The 22,384-nt window shown below is 43.4% G+C and overlaps 1 protein-coding gene across 1 annotated transcript in view; it reads right to left on the bottom strand.

The window, feature by feature from the left end:
- AP4E1 (adaptor related protein complex 4 subunit epsilon 1) overlaps positions 1-21,865 on the bottom strand; it is a 62,792-nt gene extending 40,927 nt beyond the window's left edge. Inside the window, exons 1-7 of the mRNA XM_056135399.1 lie at positions 21,658-21,865; positions 19,607-19,678; positions 14,891-15,014; positions 11,818-11,891; positions 7,187-7,308; positions 4,584-4,743; positions 2,698-2,864 (exon numbers count right to left, since the gene is read on the bottom strand). Of these exons, the coding sequence (XP_055991374.1) occupies positions 2,698-2,864; positions 4,584-4,743; positions 7,187-7,308; positions 11,818-11,891; positions 14,891-15,014; positions 19,607-19,678; positions 21,658-21,807 (869 nt within the window). The 5' untranslated portion in view covers positions 21,808-21,865. The remainder of the gene's footprint in view (positions 1-2,697; positions 2,865-4,583; positions 4,744-7,186; positions 7,309-11,817; positions 11,892-14,890; positions 15,015-19,606; positions 19,679-21,657) is intronic.
- Positions 21,866-22,384: the final 519 nt, after the last annotated feature.

The raw sequence follows: 22,384 nt of genomic DNA, 5'->3' as shown, positions 1-22,384 counted from the left end.
TCTGACAGTGATTCATTAAAAAAAAATAGAAAAAAAGATAATGGTAAAAAATTTTTTCAAAAAAAAACTGGGCTTAAAAATGCATTTAAAGGGGCTGGAGCAATAGCACAGTGGGTAGGGTGTTTGCCTTGCATGCGGCAGACCCGGGTTCAATTCCCAGCATCCCATATGGTCCCCTGAGCACCGCCAGGGGTAATTCCTGAGCGCAGAGCCTGGGGTAACCCCTGTGCATCGCCGGGTGTGACCCAAAAAGCAAAAACAAAACAAAACAAAAATGCATTAAAAAAAAAGTCAGAAAGAGAGGGACAGATATAGAAAGACTGCACTCATTTGTGGAATATAAAGTAACAGAATGGGAGACTAATACCCAAGAATAGTAGAGGTTAAGTACCAGGAGGATTACTCCACAACTTAGAAGCCAGCCTCACGTGTTGGGGGAAATGGCAGCTCTGACAGAGAAGGGACCACCAAGTAAAGGATGCTAGGAAGGCCCGCTCAGCATGGGAGATGCATGCTGACAGCAGACTACAGACCGAACATGATGGCCACTTAATACCTCTATTGCAAACCACAACACCCAAAAGGAGAGAGAAAGCAAAAGGGAATGCCCTGCCACAGAGGCGGGGTAGGGTAGAGGGGACGGGGTGGGGGTGGTGGGAGAGATACTGGGATCATAGGTAGGTGGTGGAAAATGGGCACTGGTGGAGGGATGGGTATGCAATCATTGTATGATTGAAACGCAAGCACAAAAGTTTGTAAGTTTGTAACTGTACCTCACGGGTGATTCACTAATTAAAAAAAAAAATTAAAAAAAAAAAGAACATGTACTCATAAGGTCAGACCATTGATTAGCAAATATTTTCTTTTTTCTTTCTTTTTGAGCAATATCCGGCAATACTCGGGGCTTACTCTGGGCTCTGCACTCAGGAATCACTCCTGGCAGCACTGGGGAGACTCTATGAAATGCTGGGGATCAAAACTGGGTAGGTCGCATACAAGGCAAGCACCCTACCACTGTACTACCTCTCTGGCCCCTAGCAAATATTTTCTTAAGACAGGAAAATATCAAGGACTTGAGTCACCCAAGGGTAATAGAATCTAGCTAACCTTGGTCTCTAGTACATAAAAAATGTTTTAAATAAAAATAATATATATATATATAGTGCCCAAAAAGAAAGAATAAGAAAATAAATGCAAATAACTGATGAACTGAGGTAATAGTATAAGGTGAACTACTTGTAGTATTCCTGGAACTTTTCTCTAAGTTAAGAAAAACTATGGCAAAATTTGGCAAAAGAAAAAAAAAAAACACCAGGAAAGACACCTATGAAATGTTTAATATATGCTGCTGGCAAAAAGATCAATTCCTGAAAAAAAATTAAAGCAATCAATTCATGCAAAAAATTTAAGGTGACATATTACCAAGGGTCTGGGAGCAATAGTTAATATGCCTAATCAAGCAGAATATTCAGTCTGTTTCTGTGAGACTTCAGAGTAAGAATGGTTTCTACACTTTTTTGACTGGGAGGGAAATTACTTTCATCTTTTATCTTTTCTTCTTCCCAGGGCTAATCTCTGGACCCAGTGCTTCATGCATACGAGGTGTAAGCTTCACTGGTAAACTACATCCCAGATGCAAAGACCCTTGAAGTATCTGTAACAATTCTTTTGTGGGTTTTGGAGATACTGGGGGATATGTGGGTGGGTGGGGGGGAAGAGGCTGACTGCCAAGATCATTCAACGGGATGGAGGCATGCTATGCAAGCAGGATCAATCTTCAGCATTGGAACAATCTTCAGCATTGCATGGCACAGAGACTGCTGGGAGTGCCCCCAAGTAATGCCCGCTGGGGTCCCAAAACAAAAATGTTTTCTAAAAGTGACTATGCACCTTTAGTTATATACATCCATGGTTACTTTCTTGTTTTGGGGGGTGGGGGCAGGGGTTGTGGGGCCACACCCAGCTGTGTTCCGGGCTTACTCCTAGCTCTGCTATTTAAGGATGACCCCTGCCAGTGCTGGGAACTAACTATATGTGATTCCACAAACTGGGAATCGAAACAAGGTTAGCCTCGTATGAGGCAAGTGAGGCTTCGAGCTTGAGTAGCAAAGCACAATTGAGTGGCTGCAATGGACAACATATTGCCCACATATTCAAAACTATTTATCTGGCCTTTGGGCTGGAGCAATAGCACAGCGGGTAGGGTGTTTGCCTTGCACGCGGCCAACCCGGGTTCAATTCCTCCGTCCCTCTCGGAGAGCCCCACAAGCTACTGAGAGTATCTCGCCCACACGGCAGAGCCTGGCAAGCTACCCGTGGTGTATTCAATATGCCGAAAACAGTAACAACAAGTCTCACAATTTGTTGTGAGACGTTACTGGTGCCTGCTTGAGCAAATCGATAAACAACAGGAGGACAGTGCTACATCTGGCCTTTACATACAAGTTTCCCAGTCCCTAAACAAGAATGACTCAGAAAGCTCCACAGAACACACGGTACTTTAGAAAAACCTTCCACTAAGTGTAGGATTTAGATAAGCAAAAATGGCCAGGAATATCTGAGCAACCTGGATTTATGTACCTTCTATAGTGTTTTTATCTATCACTATTAAGTTAATGAAACACTGGGAAAATTAGTTTATCATAAAACCTAAGTGACTAGAACCTCAAACTATCAAACTTACTTAGGCTAGTTTACCTTTGATCGTCTTTCCCTAGAAGTCCTAGTATTCTCAAGAGCTGAATTTGTAACCATGGTGCTGGCACACTGTGGTAATTGAAATCTACTGGGAGCTTGCCTCCAACTACTTGCTTCAAAATTGTTACAAAACTCCCCGTCAAGTCTTTATATCCAGATGAATTCTCCTACATCCAAAAACAAAACAAAACAAAATAAAAAGCTTTCTATTAATAATCTTATCAAATATAAAATAGATCTGACTGAGATGCCACACAGGTTCTAAGTTAATACACGCTCAGTTAGACGTTTCATGTTCACATTTGAATGAAACAGTACTATAATCTTTATTATTTCCTCCATGATGAAACGCCTTTGTCTCTCCCATCCAAGGCTGACTCACCCCCTCTGCAAAGATCTACCACTCTCTACTTGTCTCTACAATTACTCACATTTCATAAATTCTTAAATGCCAACACTCTTTTTATTGCACTTCACTTCACAGATAATGTAGGTTTTTAAAAAAATGCTTACGTAACACTATTTCACTATACTTTATTATAGTATATTATCATATTTTGTAGATTTCAGGTATACAGGCATTTTTATACAAACTGAAAATTTTTCCATTGTTTAAATTACAGCAACCCTGATAAGTCTTTTGGCTTCACTTCCACAATAGCACCTACCTTCATTAAAATAAGTGTATGTTTTTTAAAAACAATATTATTGCATTCTAATAAAACAGATTACAATAGTGTGTAAGTATAGTTCTTACATGCACTGGGCAACTAAAAAAACTGGTCAAGTGACACTCTATATGGCAATATTGGCATTTTTTGTGATAGTCCAAAACTGAATCTGAAAAGTGAAGAGCATCTGAGATGTTCCAGCAATGAAAGGAAAAGGTGAAAAGAACCAACATGCTTAAAGAAGACAGGAGTTCTTCAACTTCTGATGAAAATCGTGACTGACTGAACTTTGTTTGCAAGTAATCATCTTATGCAAATATATACTGAGCAAAAGGGCAGAAACAGGACTATTCAAACACCCACCCTCTAAGATCAGTGAAACCTCTTAAGAATAACCCTGAATAACCACAGTATTTAAATATATCTGTGTTTCTGAACTACTATGCCTTGATTATCTATCTGACTAATCTTGTGGACAAAGAAAATTAAATAAACATTCCTTAAAATGAATTTTAATTCTACACTGTAATTTTATTAAGTGTCAAGGATAAATTTGCAAAAAGGAAACTAGTGCTTTCAAAGCTTAATAAGTGTTAAAAGATTTGACATTACATTTCCACTTATACCTCACTATAAAAATGAAGACAACCTTCAGTCCTATAGGTCTGAACTGATTTCAGTAAATTTTCTATCTTCTATTTCGCTATGAGGTATTCATAAATATCTCACAAATATAATTACAGACACACAGGGTTTTAGCAATACACTGGGAATAAATTAGTATAAATTCATCATCACCGTTCAGAAAATTCTTTGCACTATCATCAATACTTCTTCCTCAACAGACACATCTCACCTGTCACTATCTGGAGCTGAAAATGCAGTCTCATCTTTGCAAAATACCTACTAACTCACTTCATTTCTATAGCTTTCAAGCCTCCCATGAAGTTGAGTAAGTGTCACTACTGGAAAAACCACAAATCTGCTCCTTGAAATAGCCTCCTTTAACTACCAATTTGTCCATGCTTCTTAAATCACATGAAAAAGTATTTTAGTTAAAAGAAATATTAATACTGTACTGTATCTACAACTCACATTATAAATAACAAAAATTACTATTAAAAATAACAGGTTTTGAGATTTACTGAAAAATCTGAATTTTAATTCCATAGTTACATTTTTTTAATAATGTACCTGATGAAACCTCCAACTTACCTTTATCATCCTTAGGTATATGTGCAAGGAAGCAGCCATGACCCCAACATCTCTGTCACAAAGTGCTTTCCGAAATTTAATATGTATATGCTGTACTTGATTTGGAGCAATAAGTAGAAATTTATGTAACGCCAAAACAGCCTTTCTTCTTACAATCTCCCTAAAGGTAGAAAAAATAAAATCTGAATTGTCGGACATTTTGTTTGAGGATTAGAGAAGAGATGGTTTCAAAATAGGTATTTTTTTTGCCCATGGACAATAATATTGCATATACAGATTTTAATTTATAAAGTTGTGCCCCTGAAGCCTATTTTAAGAAGCAAATGTTCTCAATAAAAACACTTATCAGCTATTTAGTCTAAAAAGAGAATTATATGTTACTAATCGGCAAAACTATAAAAAGTGGAGTTCATGGGCCCACAAGATGGCATAGTGGCTTAAAGCATTTTATGGCAAACACCAAGCCTCAAATTCAAAGCCCAGTGCTGTGTGCAAGTGCTGAGACTATCCTGACAAGTCTGCTGTTAGGGACCAGGATATTAGCTCAGTAGCTATACCCAAGACAAGCGTGACAACCTGAGTTTAATCCCCAGTACCAAGCATGAGATGTGGCGATCCTGATCACCTCATAGTCTGAAAATAAGGGGGAAAAAAAATAATTTTCTTCAGGAGTAAGACTTCAACAGATTTTGCCCATATTGTATGTTCTCTATGTTGATTTTTGTTAACTAGCATTTATATTATTTTTGAAAGTAAAGCCAAAAAAATTGAATCTCTTAAATTCCATTTTGAAGGCCATAATCTCTTAAAAATTAAAAATCAATAAAATTATGAATCCATAGTAAGTTTAAATCAAAAGGGGTTACAGATTTGTAATGTTAAGCTGTCAATATTGCTGGTACAGGCTGCTTGCCTTAAGAATAGCCAACCCCAATTCGATCCCCAGCATCACCCGGTCCCCCAAGCAGTACCAGGAAAGACCCACAGCACTATCAGGAGTAGCCCTGAGTACCACCAGGTGTAGCCCAAAACAAATAAAACAAAAATAGAGAAAGACTTAAGTGAATGAAGTAAATATTGTAACAAAATTTTTTTAGCAAGAATGACTGTGTATAAGCTACTGTGATCACAATAAAATGAATGCGATTTTTCCCCTTCGCCTTAAAAATTATGAAGGATCCAGGTCGAAAATAAATAACTTTGAATGTAGTGAAAAAAATAATTTGATAATTTAATTCGTCGATTGCCCCAGTAACATCTCCTTCATCCTAGCCCTGAGATTTTTTTTTAAAAAGTGCCATATTCAAGGCTCTTTCAGAGTTAGGAGAACGAGACCCTTCATTGTTACTGGTATTTGTCATATTGGGTATGCCACGGGGAGTTTGCCAGACTCAGTCGTGTGGGCAGGTTACATTCGGTAGCCTGCCAGTTTGTCCAAAGTAGGAATAAGATGATAAGATGTCGCACAGCCGCAAATGCGGCCGCGCGCTTCCGGGAGATAATTTAATAATTTAATTAAATTCATAATTTTATTGATGTTTAATTTGTTAAGCTGATTAGGAGAGAATTAAGAAATCTTGTAAGCAATGGAATACTACGCATGCAGCCACCAAGAAAAACGAAGTCTTGAAATGTGCTTGAAAATGAATGGACATGGAGAGTATCATGCTGAGGGAAATGAATCAAAAGGGGAGAGATAGACATAAAATGATTGCACTCATCTGTGGCATATAAAAAAGCGTATAATGAGACTAACACCCATACACAGTTAAAACAAGGGCCAGGAGGACTGATTTAAAGATGAAAGCCTGCCACAAGTGGAAGGGCTGAGAAGGGTAGTCAGGATAGAGAAGGGACCTGTAAGACAATGATATTGGAAAGGATCACTCTGGACAAGAACTGAGTGCTGAAAGTAAAGGGCTACACATGATAATTCTCGGTACCTAAATCAAACCATAATGCCTGAAGGAAAGAAAGTGTGAGAGGGAGAAAGATGAAAAGTATCCACATTAGAGGCAGGATGGGGCGGGTGGGCAGGGAGAAGCAAGTGAGGAGGGCGGCAGGAGGGAAATTGGGGACACTGGTGGTGGGAAATGTACAGGAGTGAAGGGATGGGTATTGGAACATTGTACAACTAAAAACCAACGATGAACAACCTTGTAATTGTATATCTCACAGTGATCCAATTAAAAGAAATTCTGGTAAGATTCCCAACTATTATAAACTAAGGTTTATTTCGATGTATCCTGCTATAAATATTTCACTTTATCACCAAAACTGTCTCATAACATGAAGCCCATGAAGCCAGAGAAAAAAACAGGAGTCTTTCTAGCTGTTAGTAGGGTCTAAAAAACTGCTATTAGTGACATAGGAGGTAAGAGAAAAGTCCTGTCAGAGTCTCACTTTCCCTGTTTTAAGTTGAGAGAGTAGCTCAACATTTTTTTAAGTCCCACATAAAAATAAAGGAATATCCTACTGGGGATGTTTGTGTAAGATCTCACAAAGTGTATCTTCTACTCTGGCAGCACTAAGTTACAAGAAAGACACTAGTACAAATCTCTGTTTTGAAATACATATAGCACAAACAGGAAGAATTTACTTACTTAGAATGCTGAAGTTTATCTTCTACTAATGGCAGCACTGCTGGAATCATCTCTCGAGGGAAGATCTGGCTGACAACAGTAAGCGCCATACACACCTCCACCAGGTTAGTGCTCTGTAAGTCCTGCCAGAACCACAAGCCAAGAAAACAGGATCAAGTTTTAAACAACAGAGGACAAACTACCATTACAATAGATCTGTATTACTGTTCTAATAAATTCTAACTAATTTGTACATTCAGCTAATAAGCCTCCTATCTGAACAATATTGCTCCGTGGAGACCGACTCCTGAAAAAGAAAAACAAGTCTCCTGAGCCCAGAGAGACCACTTAAACTTAGTCTGGGGCTGAAAAGATAGCACAGCGGGTAAGGCATTTGCCTTGCATGAGGCCGACCTGGGTTTGATTCCCAGCATACCATATGGTCCCCCGAACAACACCAGGAGTAATTCCTGAGTGCATGAGCAAGGAATAACTCCCGTGCATTGTCAGGTGTGACCCAAAGAGCCCCCCCCCCAAAAAAAATTAAAAATTTAAACTTAGTCTAAAATTGCAGGTGAATGTCCTCTTTTCTTACTAGTCCCAATTTATAGAAGTAAACTTAATCTGCTACTATAATAACTGAGTAGATCCTCAGCGAAGGTGGAAAGGAAGATGTATTTCAGTAACATGTCTTTTGAGGAAACTCAGCTTCGGTTCCTGGCTTTTTTGATTTTGCCTGTAACAAACTGGAATAAATCATAATGTGTCCCTCCCAATACCTGGCTGTGAATTTCTGAGCAAGTATTTGACTAGCTGACCTGCACTTAAGAACAACTCAGATGATCTTCTAAAGACCATGCAAGCTGGAGATGGAGAACTGAATACAGATGACAGAGATGTTACCACAGCGACTGCTCTTTTTCCTCATGCCAGAGGACGTAGAGGTCAAGTAAAACTAGGGAAATAGTCATCTGAAGATGCAGGAACTAAGATACAGAACCTGCAGCTCTTAAAGCTCTTGCCTAGGTTTCCAGTTTAATTCCATGTTAATGTTTTGTTTTGTTTTCCCTTTGTCAAGGACTCAGACACAGCTCCTTACAAGGACTGGTGTACTCTCGGGGCTCAGACTAACTAAAACAAAACAAATTCTGAGTTATAGAACATCCCAAGAAGTTCCAAACACGGGATTATAAAACAACTGGACTCTATCACTCCAAGATGGGCTTTGAGTAAAAGGTGACTTTCACAGACAGGGCACTGAAAGCAGATTGTAATTTGCTTTGCAGGAATATTTTTCCAACAGATCACTTTGTTCTATTCCACCCATCCCCCCACCCCCATGATGACTCGCCTGGGAAGAAATGGTTAGATCCAAGTGTCAGAAGCCCATTACTTTTGAACTGATAGTGGGGACTCGAAGAACCCTAAAAAGAGGGAAGAATCTTATGGAGAATAGCTCCCCCTCATGTCAGAATCTTCAAGAAAAAAAAAAAGGCTGATTTATTTCAGCAGGAAACAGTTCTGACTCAAGGCCTCAAATTCCACAGAAGCCGAAGAGATGACAGTGGGACTGAAACCAGGACAAGGATCACATTAGACAAGAATAACTGTCTTTGCTCCAAAACGGAGAATGGCTTTTCCTCAGTTTACCCTTCCCCCAACAACCTAATCCTTACTTTATCGAGATGTGTGGACAAGATGGAGTCTGCCGTAGGGGACCAGACCACAGGAGAATGTTGGCACTCATTCTACCCCTCCACTCATCTGCAGTCCACTCTCTCTTCCCTGGTCTTTCCCTATAAAAACCTTCTTGTGACCATGCAGACAAGGTAGCTGCTCTGAAGACATAAGTCCCCCATCTTCAAGCTTGCCATTATGTTGCCATAAAGCTTCCTTGACCCACTTAAAAATAAAGTAATAACAACCTTATGTTCACCCTTATCATTTACCTGAATATCCCTATGTTTGCCTTAATAGAATGAATAAATAAGCATAAACTTACCCCTCCCTAACTAAATTATTTAATTAACAACCTATCCAAAAAAAAATTGTCTTCCCACCCTTTTTGGTTGGGATTTCTGTGGTGCAGGAACTGAACCCCGAGTCTCGAGTACAAGGCAAGTGCTCTGCTGCTGAGTGCATCCCCAGGCCTGCATTTCTGTTCTGATCCATCCTTAGGACTGAGAAACTGGCTATGATGAAACAACTTCTAAGTCACACAACTTCTCAAGTTCCAAATACGGGATTATAAAACGGCAAGACTGTCGCCCCCAAACAGGTTTTGGGTGAAAGGTTACTTTTATAGACAGGGATCTGAAAGCAGAACAGAGTTTACTCTGTAGGAATATTTTCCCACTAGGTCAGTTTGTACCGGCCAAAGCAGTCTCCTTTGAGGTAACCTTTAAAAGTTACAAGCCAATTTATAATTTTTCTTGTTAATACTACTACTGGAAGTTTTGGGGGTCAGAGAGAGAGTACAGCTGGTAGGGCTCTTCTGCCTAGCACATGGCCAACGAGGGTTCGATTCCCACATCCCACATGATCTCTTGAGCACCGCCACAAGTAATTCCTGAGTGCAGAAATAGGAGTAACCTGAGTATCACTGGGTGTGGCCCCAAAACAAAACAAACAACAAATTTCATATATATATATATATATATACAGATATAATGTCATTCTCCAATATATGGTAAAATATATACATATAATGCTTACATTGGTGTAACGTTTGCCAATTGTTCTAATAAAACTTGAAAATGTATTTTAAAGTTTAGAAAATTTTAAACTATTACTAACCTTTAGTAGAATAGCACTATAGCACTGCACTGTCCTCCTGGTGTTCATCGATTTGCTCAAGCGGGCACCAGTAACGTCTCCATTCTGAGACTTGTTATTGTCTTTGGCATATCAAATACACCACGGGTAGCTTGCCAGGCTCTGCCGTGCAGGCGGGATATTCTCAGTAGCTTGCCAGGCTCTCCGAGAGGGACGGAGGAATCATACTTGGGTTGGGCAAGTGCAAGGCAAACACCCTACCCGCTGTGCTATCGCTCCTGCCCTTAGTAGAGTACATAACTAAAAATTCAGAAATTACTATACAAACGTAGGTTATCAAAAGATTGACACAAGATAAACATAAAAGAGCTCAACCATTTGATTACGTTCCATTAACAATTTTACTTAAAAGTTTAACAGGTGTGGCAAGAGAGATAATACAGGGGATAAAGTGCTTGTCTTGCACACAGCTGACCCTGGTTCAATCCCGGCACCTCATATGATCCCCTGAGCACACAGCCAGGAGTGATCCCTAGAGGCAGAGCCAAGAGTAAGCCCTGAGTACCACCAGTTGTGGCCTATTTCAAGTCAAGAGCACTTATAATTCTAACTCCACACTTTTTAAAATAAAATAGGATGGGGCTCAATGGAAGAATGTACATCTCACCTGTGTGAGACCCTAGGTTTGCTCCCCAGCACCAATGAATAAGTGAATAATAGTAACAGTAGAAACTACTGCTTTACTTAGCGTGTAACTAACCTTACGACTCGGTTCAGTTCTATTATCTTCATTTTACAGATGCAGAAAATGATCTGAAAGATTTTTATAAGCTCATTCTTTTTTATTTCCTATTGTTTAATTTTTTTAGTGAAACACCATGAGGTACAGTTGTAGACTTACAAATTTTTTGCTTGGGTTTCAGTTATACAATGATCAAATACCCATCCCTCCACCAGTGCCCATTCCCCACCACCAATGATCCCGGTATCCCTCCCACCCCCCATCCCCCCATCCCACCCTGCCTCTGTGGCAGGGCATTCCCTTTTGTTCTTTCTCCTTTTGGGTGCTATGGTTTGCCAAAGAAGCACTGAGTGGCAATCATGTTCAGTCTATAATCTACTTTCAGCATGCATCTCCCATCCTGGGCGGATCCTCCCAAACACCCTTTATTTGGTGCTCCCTTCTCTAGCTGAGCTGCCTTTTCCCCTAGCGTGTGTGGCTGGCCTCAAGCTATGGAGTGAACCTCCTGGTACTTATCTCAGCTATTCTTGGGTGTTAAGTCTCCGATTTTGTTACTTTATGTTCCCCAGATGAATGCAATCTTTCTACGTCTGTCCCTTTCTCATTTCGCTTAGCATGATACTTTCCATGTAGTACCATTTGTATGTAAATTTCATGATTTCATCTTTTCTAACAGATACATAGTACTCCATTGTGTAGATGTACCAAAGTTTCTTTAACCAGTCATCTGTTCTCGAGCACTCAGGTTTTTATAAGCTCATTCTTAAGCCTGGGCCGGAGCGATAGCATAGTGGGTAGAACGTTTGCTTTGCACACGGCTGGCCTGGGTTTGATTCCTCCGCCCCTCTCAGAGAGCCCGGCAAGCTACTGAGAGTATTCTGCCCACGCTGCAAAGCCTGGCAAGCTACCCGTGACGTATTCACGTATTCGATATGCCAAAAACAGTAACAACAAGTCTCACAATGGAGATGTTACTGGTGTCTGCTGGAGAAAATAGATGAACAATGGGAAGACAGTGCTAGAGTGCTACATTCTAAATCTACGTTTTTCTAAAACTATCTAGTTCAGTATGCTGAAAATGTCAGAGACTTGCAGGCATAATTAAGACTCCAAATTAACCAACATTATAATATACCTTTACAACTGTATTCACAAGGAGAAGCAACAGTTCGTGACTTTCATGTAGAAATAAAGAAACAGCCAAATAACCTAAAAAAAGAGAGAAAAATCTCATTACTACCTTCTAAAAATTAATTTTTTCCTAGGCCAAGGATACAGTTCACTAATAGAACACTTTAATCCCTGGGACATCATTCCTCAAAAACTTTTTTCCAAGAAATTATGCAAAAAAATAATACCAAAATTTAATTAACAGAGATAACACTTAAAAGGTAGAAATACAACCAAACTGCAAAATATAAGGTTCAAAATCTTAAGAAGATTTCAGATAGAATACTTTAATTTAAATAATTTAATAATTTAATGATTTAATCTAAATAATCTAAATAATTTAATTTAGAATAATTTAATTTCATTAAATCTTAAAGAATTACCTGTTTCACACACTATGTCTACAATGGATAAAATTGCAGGTGTGACCTGGAAAATCTCCAGCAATGAGTTTTCAGGCCCTCAGAGAACCACCATCCCCACCGACCAAGACTCACTGAGAGGGTCTCTGGCCTCGTAAGCCCTGTTTTTTCTCCCAGGCCCCCAAAGAATACTTTAAGCAACTTCTACTCTTCATATAAATACCTGACACCCACAGACAACATATCTCAAAAGAAGATGTGAGTACCAATAAATGATTAAAGACACCTTTAAAATAAGCCTCCAGAGCAGGGAGGCTGCAAAGCAGCTGGAGCCATGCTTTGCAGGCAGGATGCTTGAGCTTGACCATCACCCAGCCCAAGGATCCCCGGGGCACCAGCAGAAGTCCATGAGCATTGCCCAGATATGGTCTAAAAAAACAACCCCCAAAACATAAGACTCAACCATGACAATGAGTAACTTAGGTACTTATGTCACAGGTAGCTTGCCAGGCTCTGCCATGTGGGTGAGATACTCTCGGTAGCTTGCCGGGCTCTCCAAGAGGGGCAGAGGAATCGAACTTGGGTCAGCCATGTTGGCTGCGTGCAAGGCAAACACACTACCCACTGTGCTATGGCTCCAGCCCAATTTTTTTACATTATGGAAGGTAATATTTCTTTATGCATATTGATTTACAATAGTTAATAATTGGGCTTTATGCATACAATGATCCAATACCACATCCTCCACCAGAACATAAATTTTTTATCTTCTCTGTAATTTCACACTACTACAAATCAGGAAAATTGATTTCCCTTATAGGCTTTTAACTTTTAAAGTGTAATCTTTTAAAGCTTTAAAAATTACAAGATGGGGGTATGGTGCCACCAGCAGGTCAATCTGTACCTGTGAGGCGAGTGCATCAGCAGCCTCATGGTGCCTTCAGACTTCCAGATACCCCAAAATTGCTGCTGTGTCTTTGGCCAGACCCCAAAAACTTGGGGCAAAGTTTACCAAGAAAGTAAACGGCCAAAAGTTAGGTATGTGGGAAACACACCCAGAAACCACCTCCGGCTCAGCTACATAATTGGAGGCAAGGCCTCTTTGGTTCCTGATTGAACTGCTTAATGGACATGATCCCAGAGACTCAGAAACGAATCTCAGAACCCAGTGGCTTTAGGTAGAAATGCATCTGGTCTCTGCAGTAGGCTACCGGTGCTGGGCCAACCCAGGTGGGAATAGGTTTCGTGCCTTGGCCTGTTCCCCCTGGCAGCCCAGTGGCCGCCATCCATCTGAGGCCACTGGATAGTCACATTTGGGCCCCCAGTGACGAGACACACAGGGCCTCATGGGATGGGGGTGGAGCCGGGCTTGTCCTCCCCACCCCAACGAGACCCCAAGTCATCGCCCACGAATGGCCTCTCTGGCTCCTGATCAAGCTGCTTAACGGCCATGATCCCAGAGACTCAGAAACAAATCTCAAAACCCAGTGGCTTTTGGCAGAAATGCATCCGGACTCCACAGTACGTTACTGTCGCCGGGCCACCCCAGGGAGGAAAGGGTGTTGTCCCTCCGCCTGCTCCCTCTTGGCAACTTGGTGGCTGTCATCCTCCAGAGGCCATTGGACAGTCAGGCTTGGGCCCGCAGTGATGAAACTTGTTGGGCCTCACGGGATGGGGGGGGTGGGGGGGCGGTGGATCCAGGCTTGTCCTCCCCACCCCAACGAGACCCCAAGTCATCACCCACGAACGGCCTCTTTGGCTCCTCATCAAGCTGCTCAACGGCCTTGATCCCAGAGACTCAGAAACAAATCTCGAAACCCAGCGGCTTTTGGCAGAAATGTGTCCGGACCCCGCAGTAGGATACTGTTGCCGGGCCACCCCAGGGGGGAATGGGTGCTGTCCCTCCGCCTCCTCCCTCTTGGCAACTTGGTGGCTGTCATCCTCCAGAGGCCATTGGACAGTCAGGCTTGGGCCTGCAGTGACGAAACTTGTTGGGCCTCACGGGTTGGGGGGGGGTGGAGCCGGGCCTGTCCTCCCCACCCCAACGAGACCCCAAGTCATCGCCCACAAATGGCCTCTCTGGCTCCTCATCAAGCTGCTCAATGGCCATGATCCCAGAGACTCAGAAGCAGATCTCGAAACCCAGTGGCTTTTGGCAGAAATCCCTCCAGATTTAAGTGTTAAAATTTCGGAATTTCAAAACCACATGGCCCTACTGCAGCCACACGACATCATATGTTATTCATAACCAGCAATAGAACACAAATTGTCTATTGTTGCCTTTTCAGCAGATCTGAGTGTTGGGGTAAAATCTCAAATAATGGTGGGTCTGGTGTCGAAACAGTGAATGTGATCAAAGTAGAGAGAGAGTAATGTGGAAATCATCTGCCCCACAGGCAGGGGGAGGGTTTGGGATGGGGGTATACTGGGATTTTTGGTGGTGGAGAATGGGCACTGGTGAAGGTACGGGTGTTTCATTGTATGACTGAGACTTAGACCCAAAAGCTTTGTAACTTCTCTCACGGTGATTCAATAAATAAAATTATAAAAAATGGGGAAAAAAATTACAAGACAGCGTTCTAAAAACATACTATATACCTGCATTATTCATTTCATATGGTGGCTAGAATTTAAAGGACAACATTTAAGTAAAAAATATCTTAAACATATACATACCTACTCTTTTTTCTAAAAGGTTTCCTTGTTGTGCCAATTTAATTGCGTGTATATAACCAAAGGAAGCATCATATCCAAGCATTTCACAATATATTAGTCTCACCATACATTCTTTCATCATTCTCTGAAATGCAAAATGAAAATAGAATGGGTTAATTTCTTTCTTATGTTGTAATCATTTAACAGGAAAATATTTTCATCTTGACACTGAAATGATAACATGTAAATAAATTCTTAATTCTACATCACCCTAGCTATTTCTAATTCTCTATGATTCTAATGTAAACTTTGGTTTTATAATGTTAGAAACATGGTCCTCAAATAAAATTTCACCCATGAAAATCTTGCATGACTTCTAAAATTTGGCACATAGTGTTTTAATACTTTGCCATATAATAGGAGACTAACATCCAAGTATAGTCGAGATAAGTACCAGGAGGTTCACTCCATGGCTTGAGGCCAACCACATATGCTAGGTGAAAGGGCAGCTCAGACAGAGAAGTGAACACCAAGTAAAGGGTGTTGGGAGGATCCTCCCTGGATGGGAGATGCATGCTGAAAGTAGACTATAGACCAAAGGTGACTGCCACTCAATGCCTCTTTTGCAAACCTCAGCAACCAAAAGGAGATAGAGAACAAAAGGGAATGCTCTGCCACAGAGGCAGGGTGGGATGGGGGGGGGGGATGAGAGGGGTGGGAGGGTTACTGGGATCATTAGGGTGGAGAATTGGCACTGGTGGAGGGATGGGTACTCGATCATTGTATAACTGGAACCCAAGCACAAAAACTTGTAAGGTCAACAACTGGTACCTCATAGTGTTTCACTAATAAATAAATAATAAATAGTTTGCCATATGAAAACATTAATAAAATTCCTTCAAGTTGATAATTTCTGCAATAAAAATATTTATCACAGTCAAAAACCAAACTGCACCTGGACTTTCTTTAGAATTACTATGCGGAACAAGCAAGTTTACTTTATAGATACTCATTTTCAACAACTATCACGATTCTGATGAGCTGACAGCAAAATTTCAAGAATAGTATGGCACTCCTATATTTAAATGGGGGGAGGCTGTTCTGCACCACACCAAGCAGTTCTCAGGGCTAACTCCTGTTCTGTGCTCCGGGGTCACTCCTGGCAGTGTTCGGGGATGATATGGAGTGCTGGGATTGAAACAGGGTTGGTCTCAGGTATGCTAAGCACCGTCACCAACATACTGTCTTTTCAGGTTGCCAAATTTTTAAGTATCTTTTAATACTTATATCACAAACTAATTAATTTTGAGTATATTAAAATAGATTTCAAAATGAGAAAAGCTAAGGAGCCGAAGTAATAGTATAGTGGGTAGGATGCTTGCCTTGCACACAGCTGACCTTGGTTCGATCCCTGGCATCCCATATAGTCCCCAGATGACCACCAGAAGTGATTCCTGAGTGCAAAGCCAGAAGTAAGCCTGAGTATTGCTGGGTACCGTCCCCAAAATAAAAAAAAAAAAGAAGCTAAAACTATTTTTAAACTATTTTAATATGTAAAACTTAACTATGGCTAGTATACTACAGATTTACTATATCACAAAATGCTTGGCAAAAAAAATAAATTTTTATAACAATGCTACTAGTTGGGCCACAGAGAGAGACTGTATAAAGTAAGGTTTATACCACTAACTCTGGTTCTATCCCTGACATACCATAAGGATCCCCAAGCACTGCCAGGAGTGATTCGTAAGTGTAGAGCCAGAAATAACACCCCAGGATATTGCCAGGTGTGGTACAAAAGTGGGGAGGGGAAATTCCCACACAGAGCTGGAGACAGAACTCAGGTACAACTCAGGGTCCTTGCGCTTGCCAGGAACGTGTTCTCTCCTACTTCCTGGCCCCCAGCTAAGTGTTTTGTTTTGTTTTAATCTTTTTTTTCAATTGAACAGTGAAATACATAGTTACAAAGTTGTTCTTTCCTGAGTTCCAGTCATACGATGTTTCAACATCCAGCCCTTCACCAGTGCAATTTTCCCACCCCACCCCATCAACAATCTACCTCTATGGCACGGACGATTCTGTCTTTCCTCTCTCTTTTCTCCCTCCCTCCCGCCCTCTCTTGTTCTCTCTCGCTCTGTTGCGCTCTCTCACTCTCTCTCGCTCTCTCTTCTCTCTTGCTCTCGCTCACTCTCTCTTTCTTTTCGGGTATTATGGTGTTTCACGTAAATACCTTTACCTCCTTTCAGCATCCAGTTCTTGCTAAGTATTTTAAAGGATAGTAACGTCTAACGTTCAATAGATGCGCACACGCGCACACACACACACACACACACCTATACATCTATATTTATATACATGTAAATATAAACAGTCTTAAAAGGCATTGGAAAATCCTAGGGGATTAAAATTTAATTCAGGTCACTTGTGTTTAAAGTAATACAAGTTAATTTATTAATGCGTTAATTAAAGTTGCTAAATTCTGAGAACATTAGCTTCAAAGATGCCAAAAGTCCTTCCTCAGAGGTTTCTACCATTTGAGAATGAAAATGTTCCTTTAAGACACTGAAGTAATCACCCTCAACAGCCTATCTCGAAATAGAACAAGGAAAAGGATTTCTGTAAGTCACTCTAAACTTTAAGTGAAATCGTATTGATTGTATTGCGGTTCTCTTAAGTCGGGGAGAAGGGGTTGTCTCCCAAGTGGTGTTCAGAAGATCCCTGAGCCCTACCAGTGACTCCCAGACAAACTGGCGAGTGGCTCATGTCACACAAGGACAGAGGACACTGTGCTCCTTGGGTACGTGGTGCCAGGGATTACCCACACCACCTTAGGGGGGTTGGGCAAGGGCCTCCAGGCTGCACCCAGGGATGCTCACGAGGTCATGCAGTGGCAAGGATCAAACCTGGGTCAGGTACAAGCTAGGAATGTGTAGTCACCATTAAACTCTCCCTCCAGGCTCCAGATCCCCTCTTGCTTCACACTTTCTCTAACAAACTGTGTTTGCACCTTTCCATGACCATCTCAGGGAAAAACTACTCTGAGAGGTATGCCCAGCATTCACAATGACAGAATCTTCCTTCCAACCCAGGGTCCAAAAGTCTACCTATTTTTCTTGTAAGCCTACCCACCAGGTTTACAGCAAGAAAAATTGTATTTACTGATGCCAATGATAAAGAAAGGAAACCTAACAAAGAAGATAAATCAGATCTGCTGAACAGTCTATCAAGTACCAACAAGCACGATGATTTTATATACATACACAGACATATATCTAGACATGTAAACAGACACATGTAGATGAGTAGGTTAGCTAGGCTTTGAGCTTCATCTGTCCTCATGCCATTACAATTATAAAAGGAAATAACATATTCTTTAAGACTTTCAAGTGTTACTCATACCTGGTCATTACGCCTGCCAAATGATGACCCTGTTGTTTTTATTAGAGGAGGAAGGAAAATATTCCCAAAGACTCACACACAGAAGACATGATTTGCTGAGCAAATGCTACCTGGAAAAACCTCACACATGAAACTTATTAATCAAAATAAAATTCAAAATAAAACTAGGTTTAAATTATGTAGGGGCAGCCGCACAGATATAGCACCCACTCCTTAAACAGCTGCTGAATGAATAGTGTTAGATCTGAGCTGACATGGAACTGAGTTTAAAACCACTGATTTGGAGTTAGAGAGCGCAACAGTCTGAGCACAGGCCCTGCATGCCATGGGCCCTTATTAGATCCCCTGCACAGTACGGGCCCCAAAACAAAACAAACAAGGTAGGACCCGAAAACAAAACAAACAAAAACACTAAACTTGCGTTTAACTACTGGGCAATACCTTTAGTTTTAAAGTAAAGTTTAAAAGCGTGAGCAATAGTATAGCCTTGCATATGGCCAACCCAGGGTTCAGATTTAATTCCTGACATCCCATAAGGTTGAGCATCTGAGCACCGCCAGGAGTAATTCCTGAATGCAGAGCCAGGAGTCACTGAGCATCACTGGGTGTGATCCAAAAAGGCCAAAAAATAAATAAAATTTTTTTTTAAAAAAAGCAAGAAAACTGTATTTCTATATTCCTCTATCTTATCTTATAGGTCAAGATAGAAGAATATGTGTAATAGTAAAGCTGTATGTAAAAATTTGTATCGCAGGGGCCGGAGCGATAGTACAGTGAGTAGGGTCCTTCTCTTGCCCACAACTGACCCAGGTTTCATCCCTGGCATCCCATAAGGTTTCCCAGACCCCACTGGGGGCTCAGAGTCAGGAGTAAACCCTGAGTACTGCTGGGAATACCCCCCCAAACCACAATAAAAACAAGCAAAAATAAATTTTGTATTGATACCTAATACATACAAATTGTACATAATATATAGTTACTACACACGATGTATAATAATTAAATATCTAAAATATATCAATTCAGGCCTGAAATTAGTATAATGCCTTTTCCGGTGGCCATCTCAGAACCAGAAGATCAGCACTGGGACCCTAAACAGACCTCTACCTAGATGAAACCATGTTTGACTCAGCACTGGCTTGCCAGCACTCAAGCAAATCTTGCTCCAGTGCAGAGAGCAATAAATACTAGACTAAAGGTCATGTCTGACATAATACCATCCAGAACTGATTTATCTGTGACATATCAGATTTGAGCAATCAACCAGATACCACTTGCAAGCCCGTAGTAGCCCAGGTTTCAGATTCGACAGGTACATGTGCTGGCAGAAACCCTTACCAGCGTGGTAGTAGGCGCAGACACAGTCGCCTTCAGATTGCTCAGCTCCTGCTGAATTAACTTTTCTTCCTCCTGAAAGGGTGACATTATTAAATACTTGAATAACAAACTTCTAAACTGCAACAACCTTTTCCCAAGGGAAAATATAACCTACAAAATAAAATTCCTTTAAAGGAGTTATAAAATAAAATCTAGATTTGCCTAGAGTAGGGGACTGGAGAGATAGTACAGCAGGGAAGGCACCTGCCTTGCATGCAGCCAACCCTGATTTGACCCCCTGCACCACATATGGTCGGGTCCTTAAATCAATCCTTGAGCATCAGGTGTGGCCCAAAATTCCTCCCCTCATCCCCCCAAAACAGAGTACCTGCAGGCTAACCCAGAGTTCCTCTCTTCATTGTTACTGTTCCCTTAGGAATTGCCCAGCAGCCTCGCCCTTTCCTTTTGGGGGGAGTGCGACAGGGGGAGGACATTCCATGAACTGGTTGGAAGGGGAACTCCCAGCAATGCTGTGGGCGTGCAGCAGAGCAGGGACTGAACTAGGGCTCTCGCATGCAAAGCATGTGCTCCAGTCACTTCTCTGGGTCCAGTAAGCGGTTTTTCAAGTGAACAATGGGAAAGAAATAGAAAATTTTCCTGTACTGGCCCAGGAGTAAGAGTCCACACCTGTCCTCAGGATACAGGAAGTCTTCCTGGATTGGAGAAATCAATTGCAGAAACAGGGTCCATCTCCCTCCTCCACCCCCCCACCCCCCAACCATCTTCCCCCACCTTTCTTTCTTTTTCTTTGCTTGTTTCTCACATCCTCCCCCTTCCTCCTACCACCTCACTTTCACATACACACGCACAGCAACTGATGCTAAAAGTGCATCTTCCCATGAGGCCTTTCCTACAGTCAGTCGGGGAGCGCTCCGCAACGTCCCTGGGAACAGCGGGACTCGGGTTCCCAGTGCTCACTCGCCCGGCCTGGCTGGTGCAGCGCCTTTCTGGGCAGTTCTTACATGGGTAGCACTGGGGGTTCTTTGTCAGGGCAGCCCAGAGGTCTTGAATCCCAGAACCGAGAGCTCTCTCCCTCCAACCCCTCACCCGCCCAAAACACAGGTAGGTACAAACGGCAGGGGGCGTGTGCGTGGGGTCGGAGAGAGAAAAGAAACTTTGGCACTGCGAGAAAATTCCCGGGAAACTAACCGGAAACCTACTCGAAACCCACGGCCAGAGGAGCCTGGAAGGGTAAACTCGGTGGACCAGGAAGGCACGACGTTTCCAGCGCACGCTCGCCACTGGGACGTCTCAGCTCATCAGCGACAACCGACCTAGGGACGGCTGCCACCCCTGGGACTCCTGGGGCAGAAGCAAGCGGAGGAAGCGCCCCTCGCGGGGGTTAAGAGCCGTGGACAGCCAAGGACCGCCCAGGCAGCACCCAGACGACTGGCTGCCCCAACGCCACACGCGCAGGCACACCCCGAACGCACACATACACACGCGTACCTGCGCGCACATGGACAGGCACACGCACGCAAGCACGCGCGCACACACGCTCACTCATACACACGCACACATACCTGCATACACACGCACTCACACACATATACACGCACACGCCACACACACGCTCACTCATACACACGCACACATACCTGCATACACACGCACTCACACACATATACACGCGCGCACACACGCATACACTCATGCACACACGTGTACACCCAAACGCACGCACATATACACGCACACACACGCACGCACACAAACACACGCACTCACACGCACACATACACGCACACACGCGGACACACACGCCCACAAACACACACGCGGGCACACATGCACGCAAACACACACACACACAAACACACAGGTAGACACGCACGCTCACACGCGCACACACACACGCGGGCACACACGCAGACACAGACACAGAAACACACTGGCACACACGCACTCACACACGCACACGCACACCCGCGCGCACACGCAGCCCGTCGCCCCACCCCCACCCCGCCCCGCTGCGCGGCTCCCCGACCTCGGCCCGGCGCGGCGCCACCTACGTGCTTGGAGCTGAGCGCGGTGATGCCGCGGACCAGGCCGCCCAGCCGGGAGGAGCAGGACGGCCTCGAGGCCGCCGAGCCGCCCGCCGGCGGGGTCTGCAGGAAGAGCCCCGGCAGCGCCGTCAGCGTCTTCTCCACGATGTCGCTCATCGCCGCCCGCGCCGCCGTCGCCTCCCGGCGTCATGCCCGGCCGGGCCCGCCGCCGCCGCCGCCGCGCCGCCCGGCCTCCGTAGGCACTTCCTGTTTGTTTGAAGGCGAAATCTTTATTCGGCCGCGGCGCGAACAGACGCCGGCGTCGCGCGAGCAGACGGCGTCGTTCGGAGGGCGGCCGCCGGGTGGCGCGAGAGCCCGCGCCGGAAGAGCCGCGGGCCCACCCGCGCGCGCCGAGGGGGTGGGGCTGCAGCGGGAGAGCAGAGCCGGGCGCGCCGGGTCGCCAGGAGTTCGGGGTCCTGCGCCTCTCCGGGTTCTCCCATCCTTTTCCTCCAGCCACCTCCGCGCTGCCCGAAAACGTCCCCCGGGCGGCGCGCGATCGCGTCCCCTGTGTAGCGTTGCTGCCGAGGGCGGGTTTTTTGCATTTTGAGCGGATGGCCCTCGTCCACTCTGCCTAGCTGCCTGGAGACGGGGCCGCTTACTGCACTAGCCCCCCTCCTCCCCGGCACTGAGGTTCACAAAACTCAGGACGGATGGATTCACACGCAGCACGAGACCTGTCCAGGGCATCCACTAA

The sequence above is a fragment of the Sorex fumeus genome, unplaced genomic scaffold (genome assembly GCF_029834395.1).
Source record: "Sorex fumeus unplaced genomic scaffold, SorFum_2.1 ptg000111l, whole genome shotgun sequence".
Taxonomy (NCBI): Eukaryota; Metazoa; Chordata; class Mammalia; order Eulipotyphla; family Soricidae; genus Sorex; species Sorex fumeus.
This window is presented reverse-complemented; position numbering and strand designations above follow the sequence as displayed.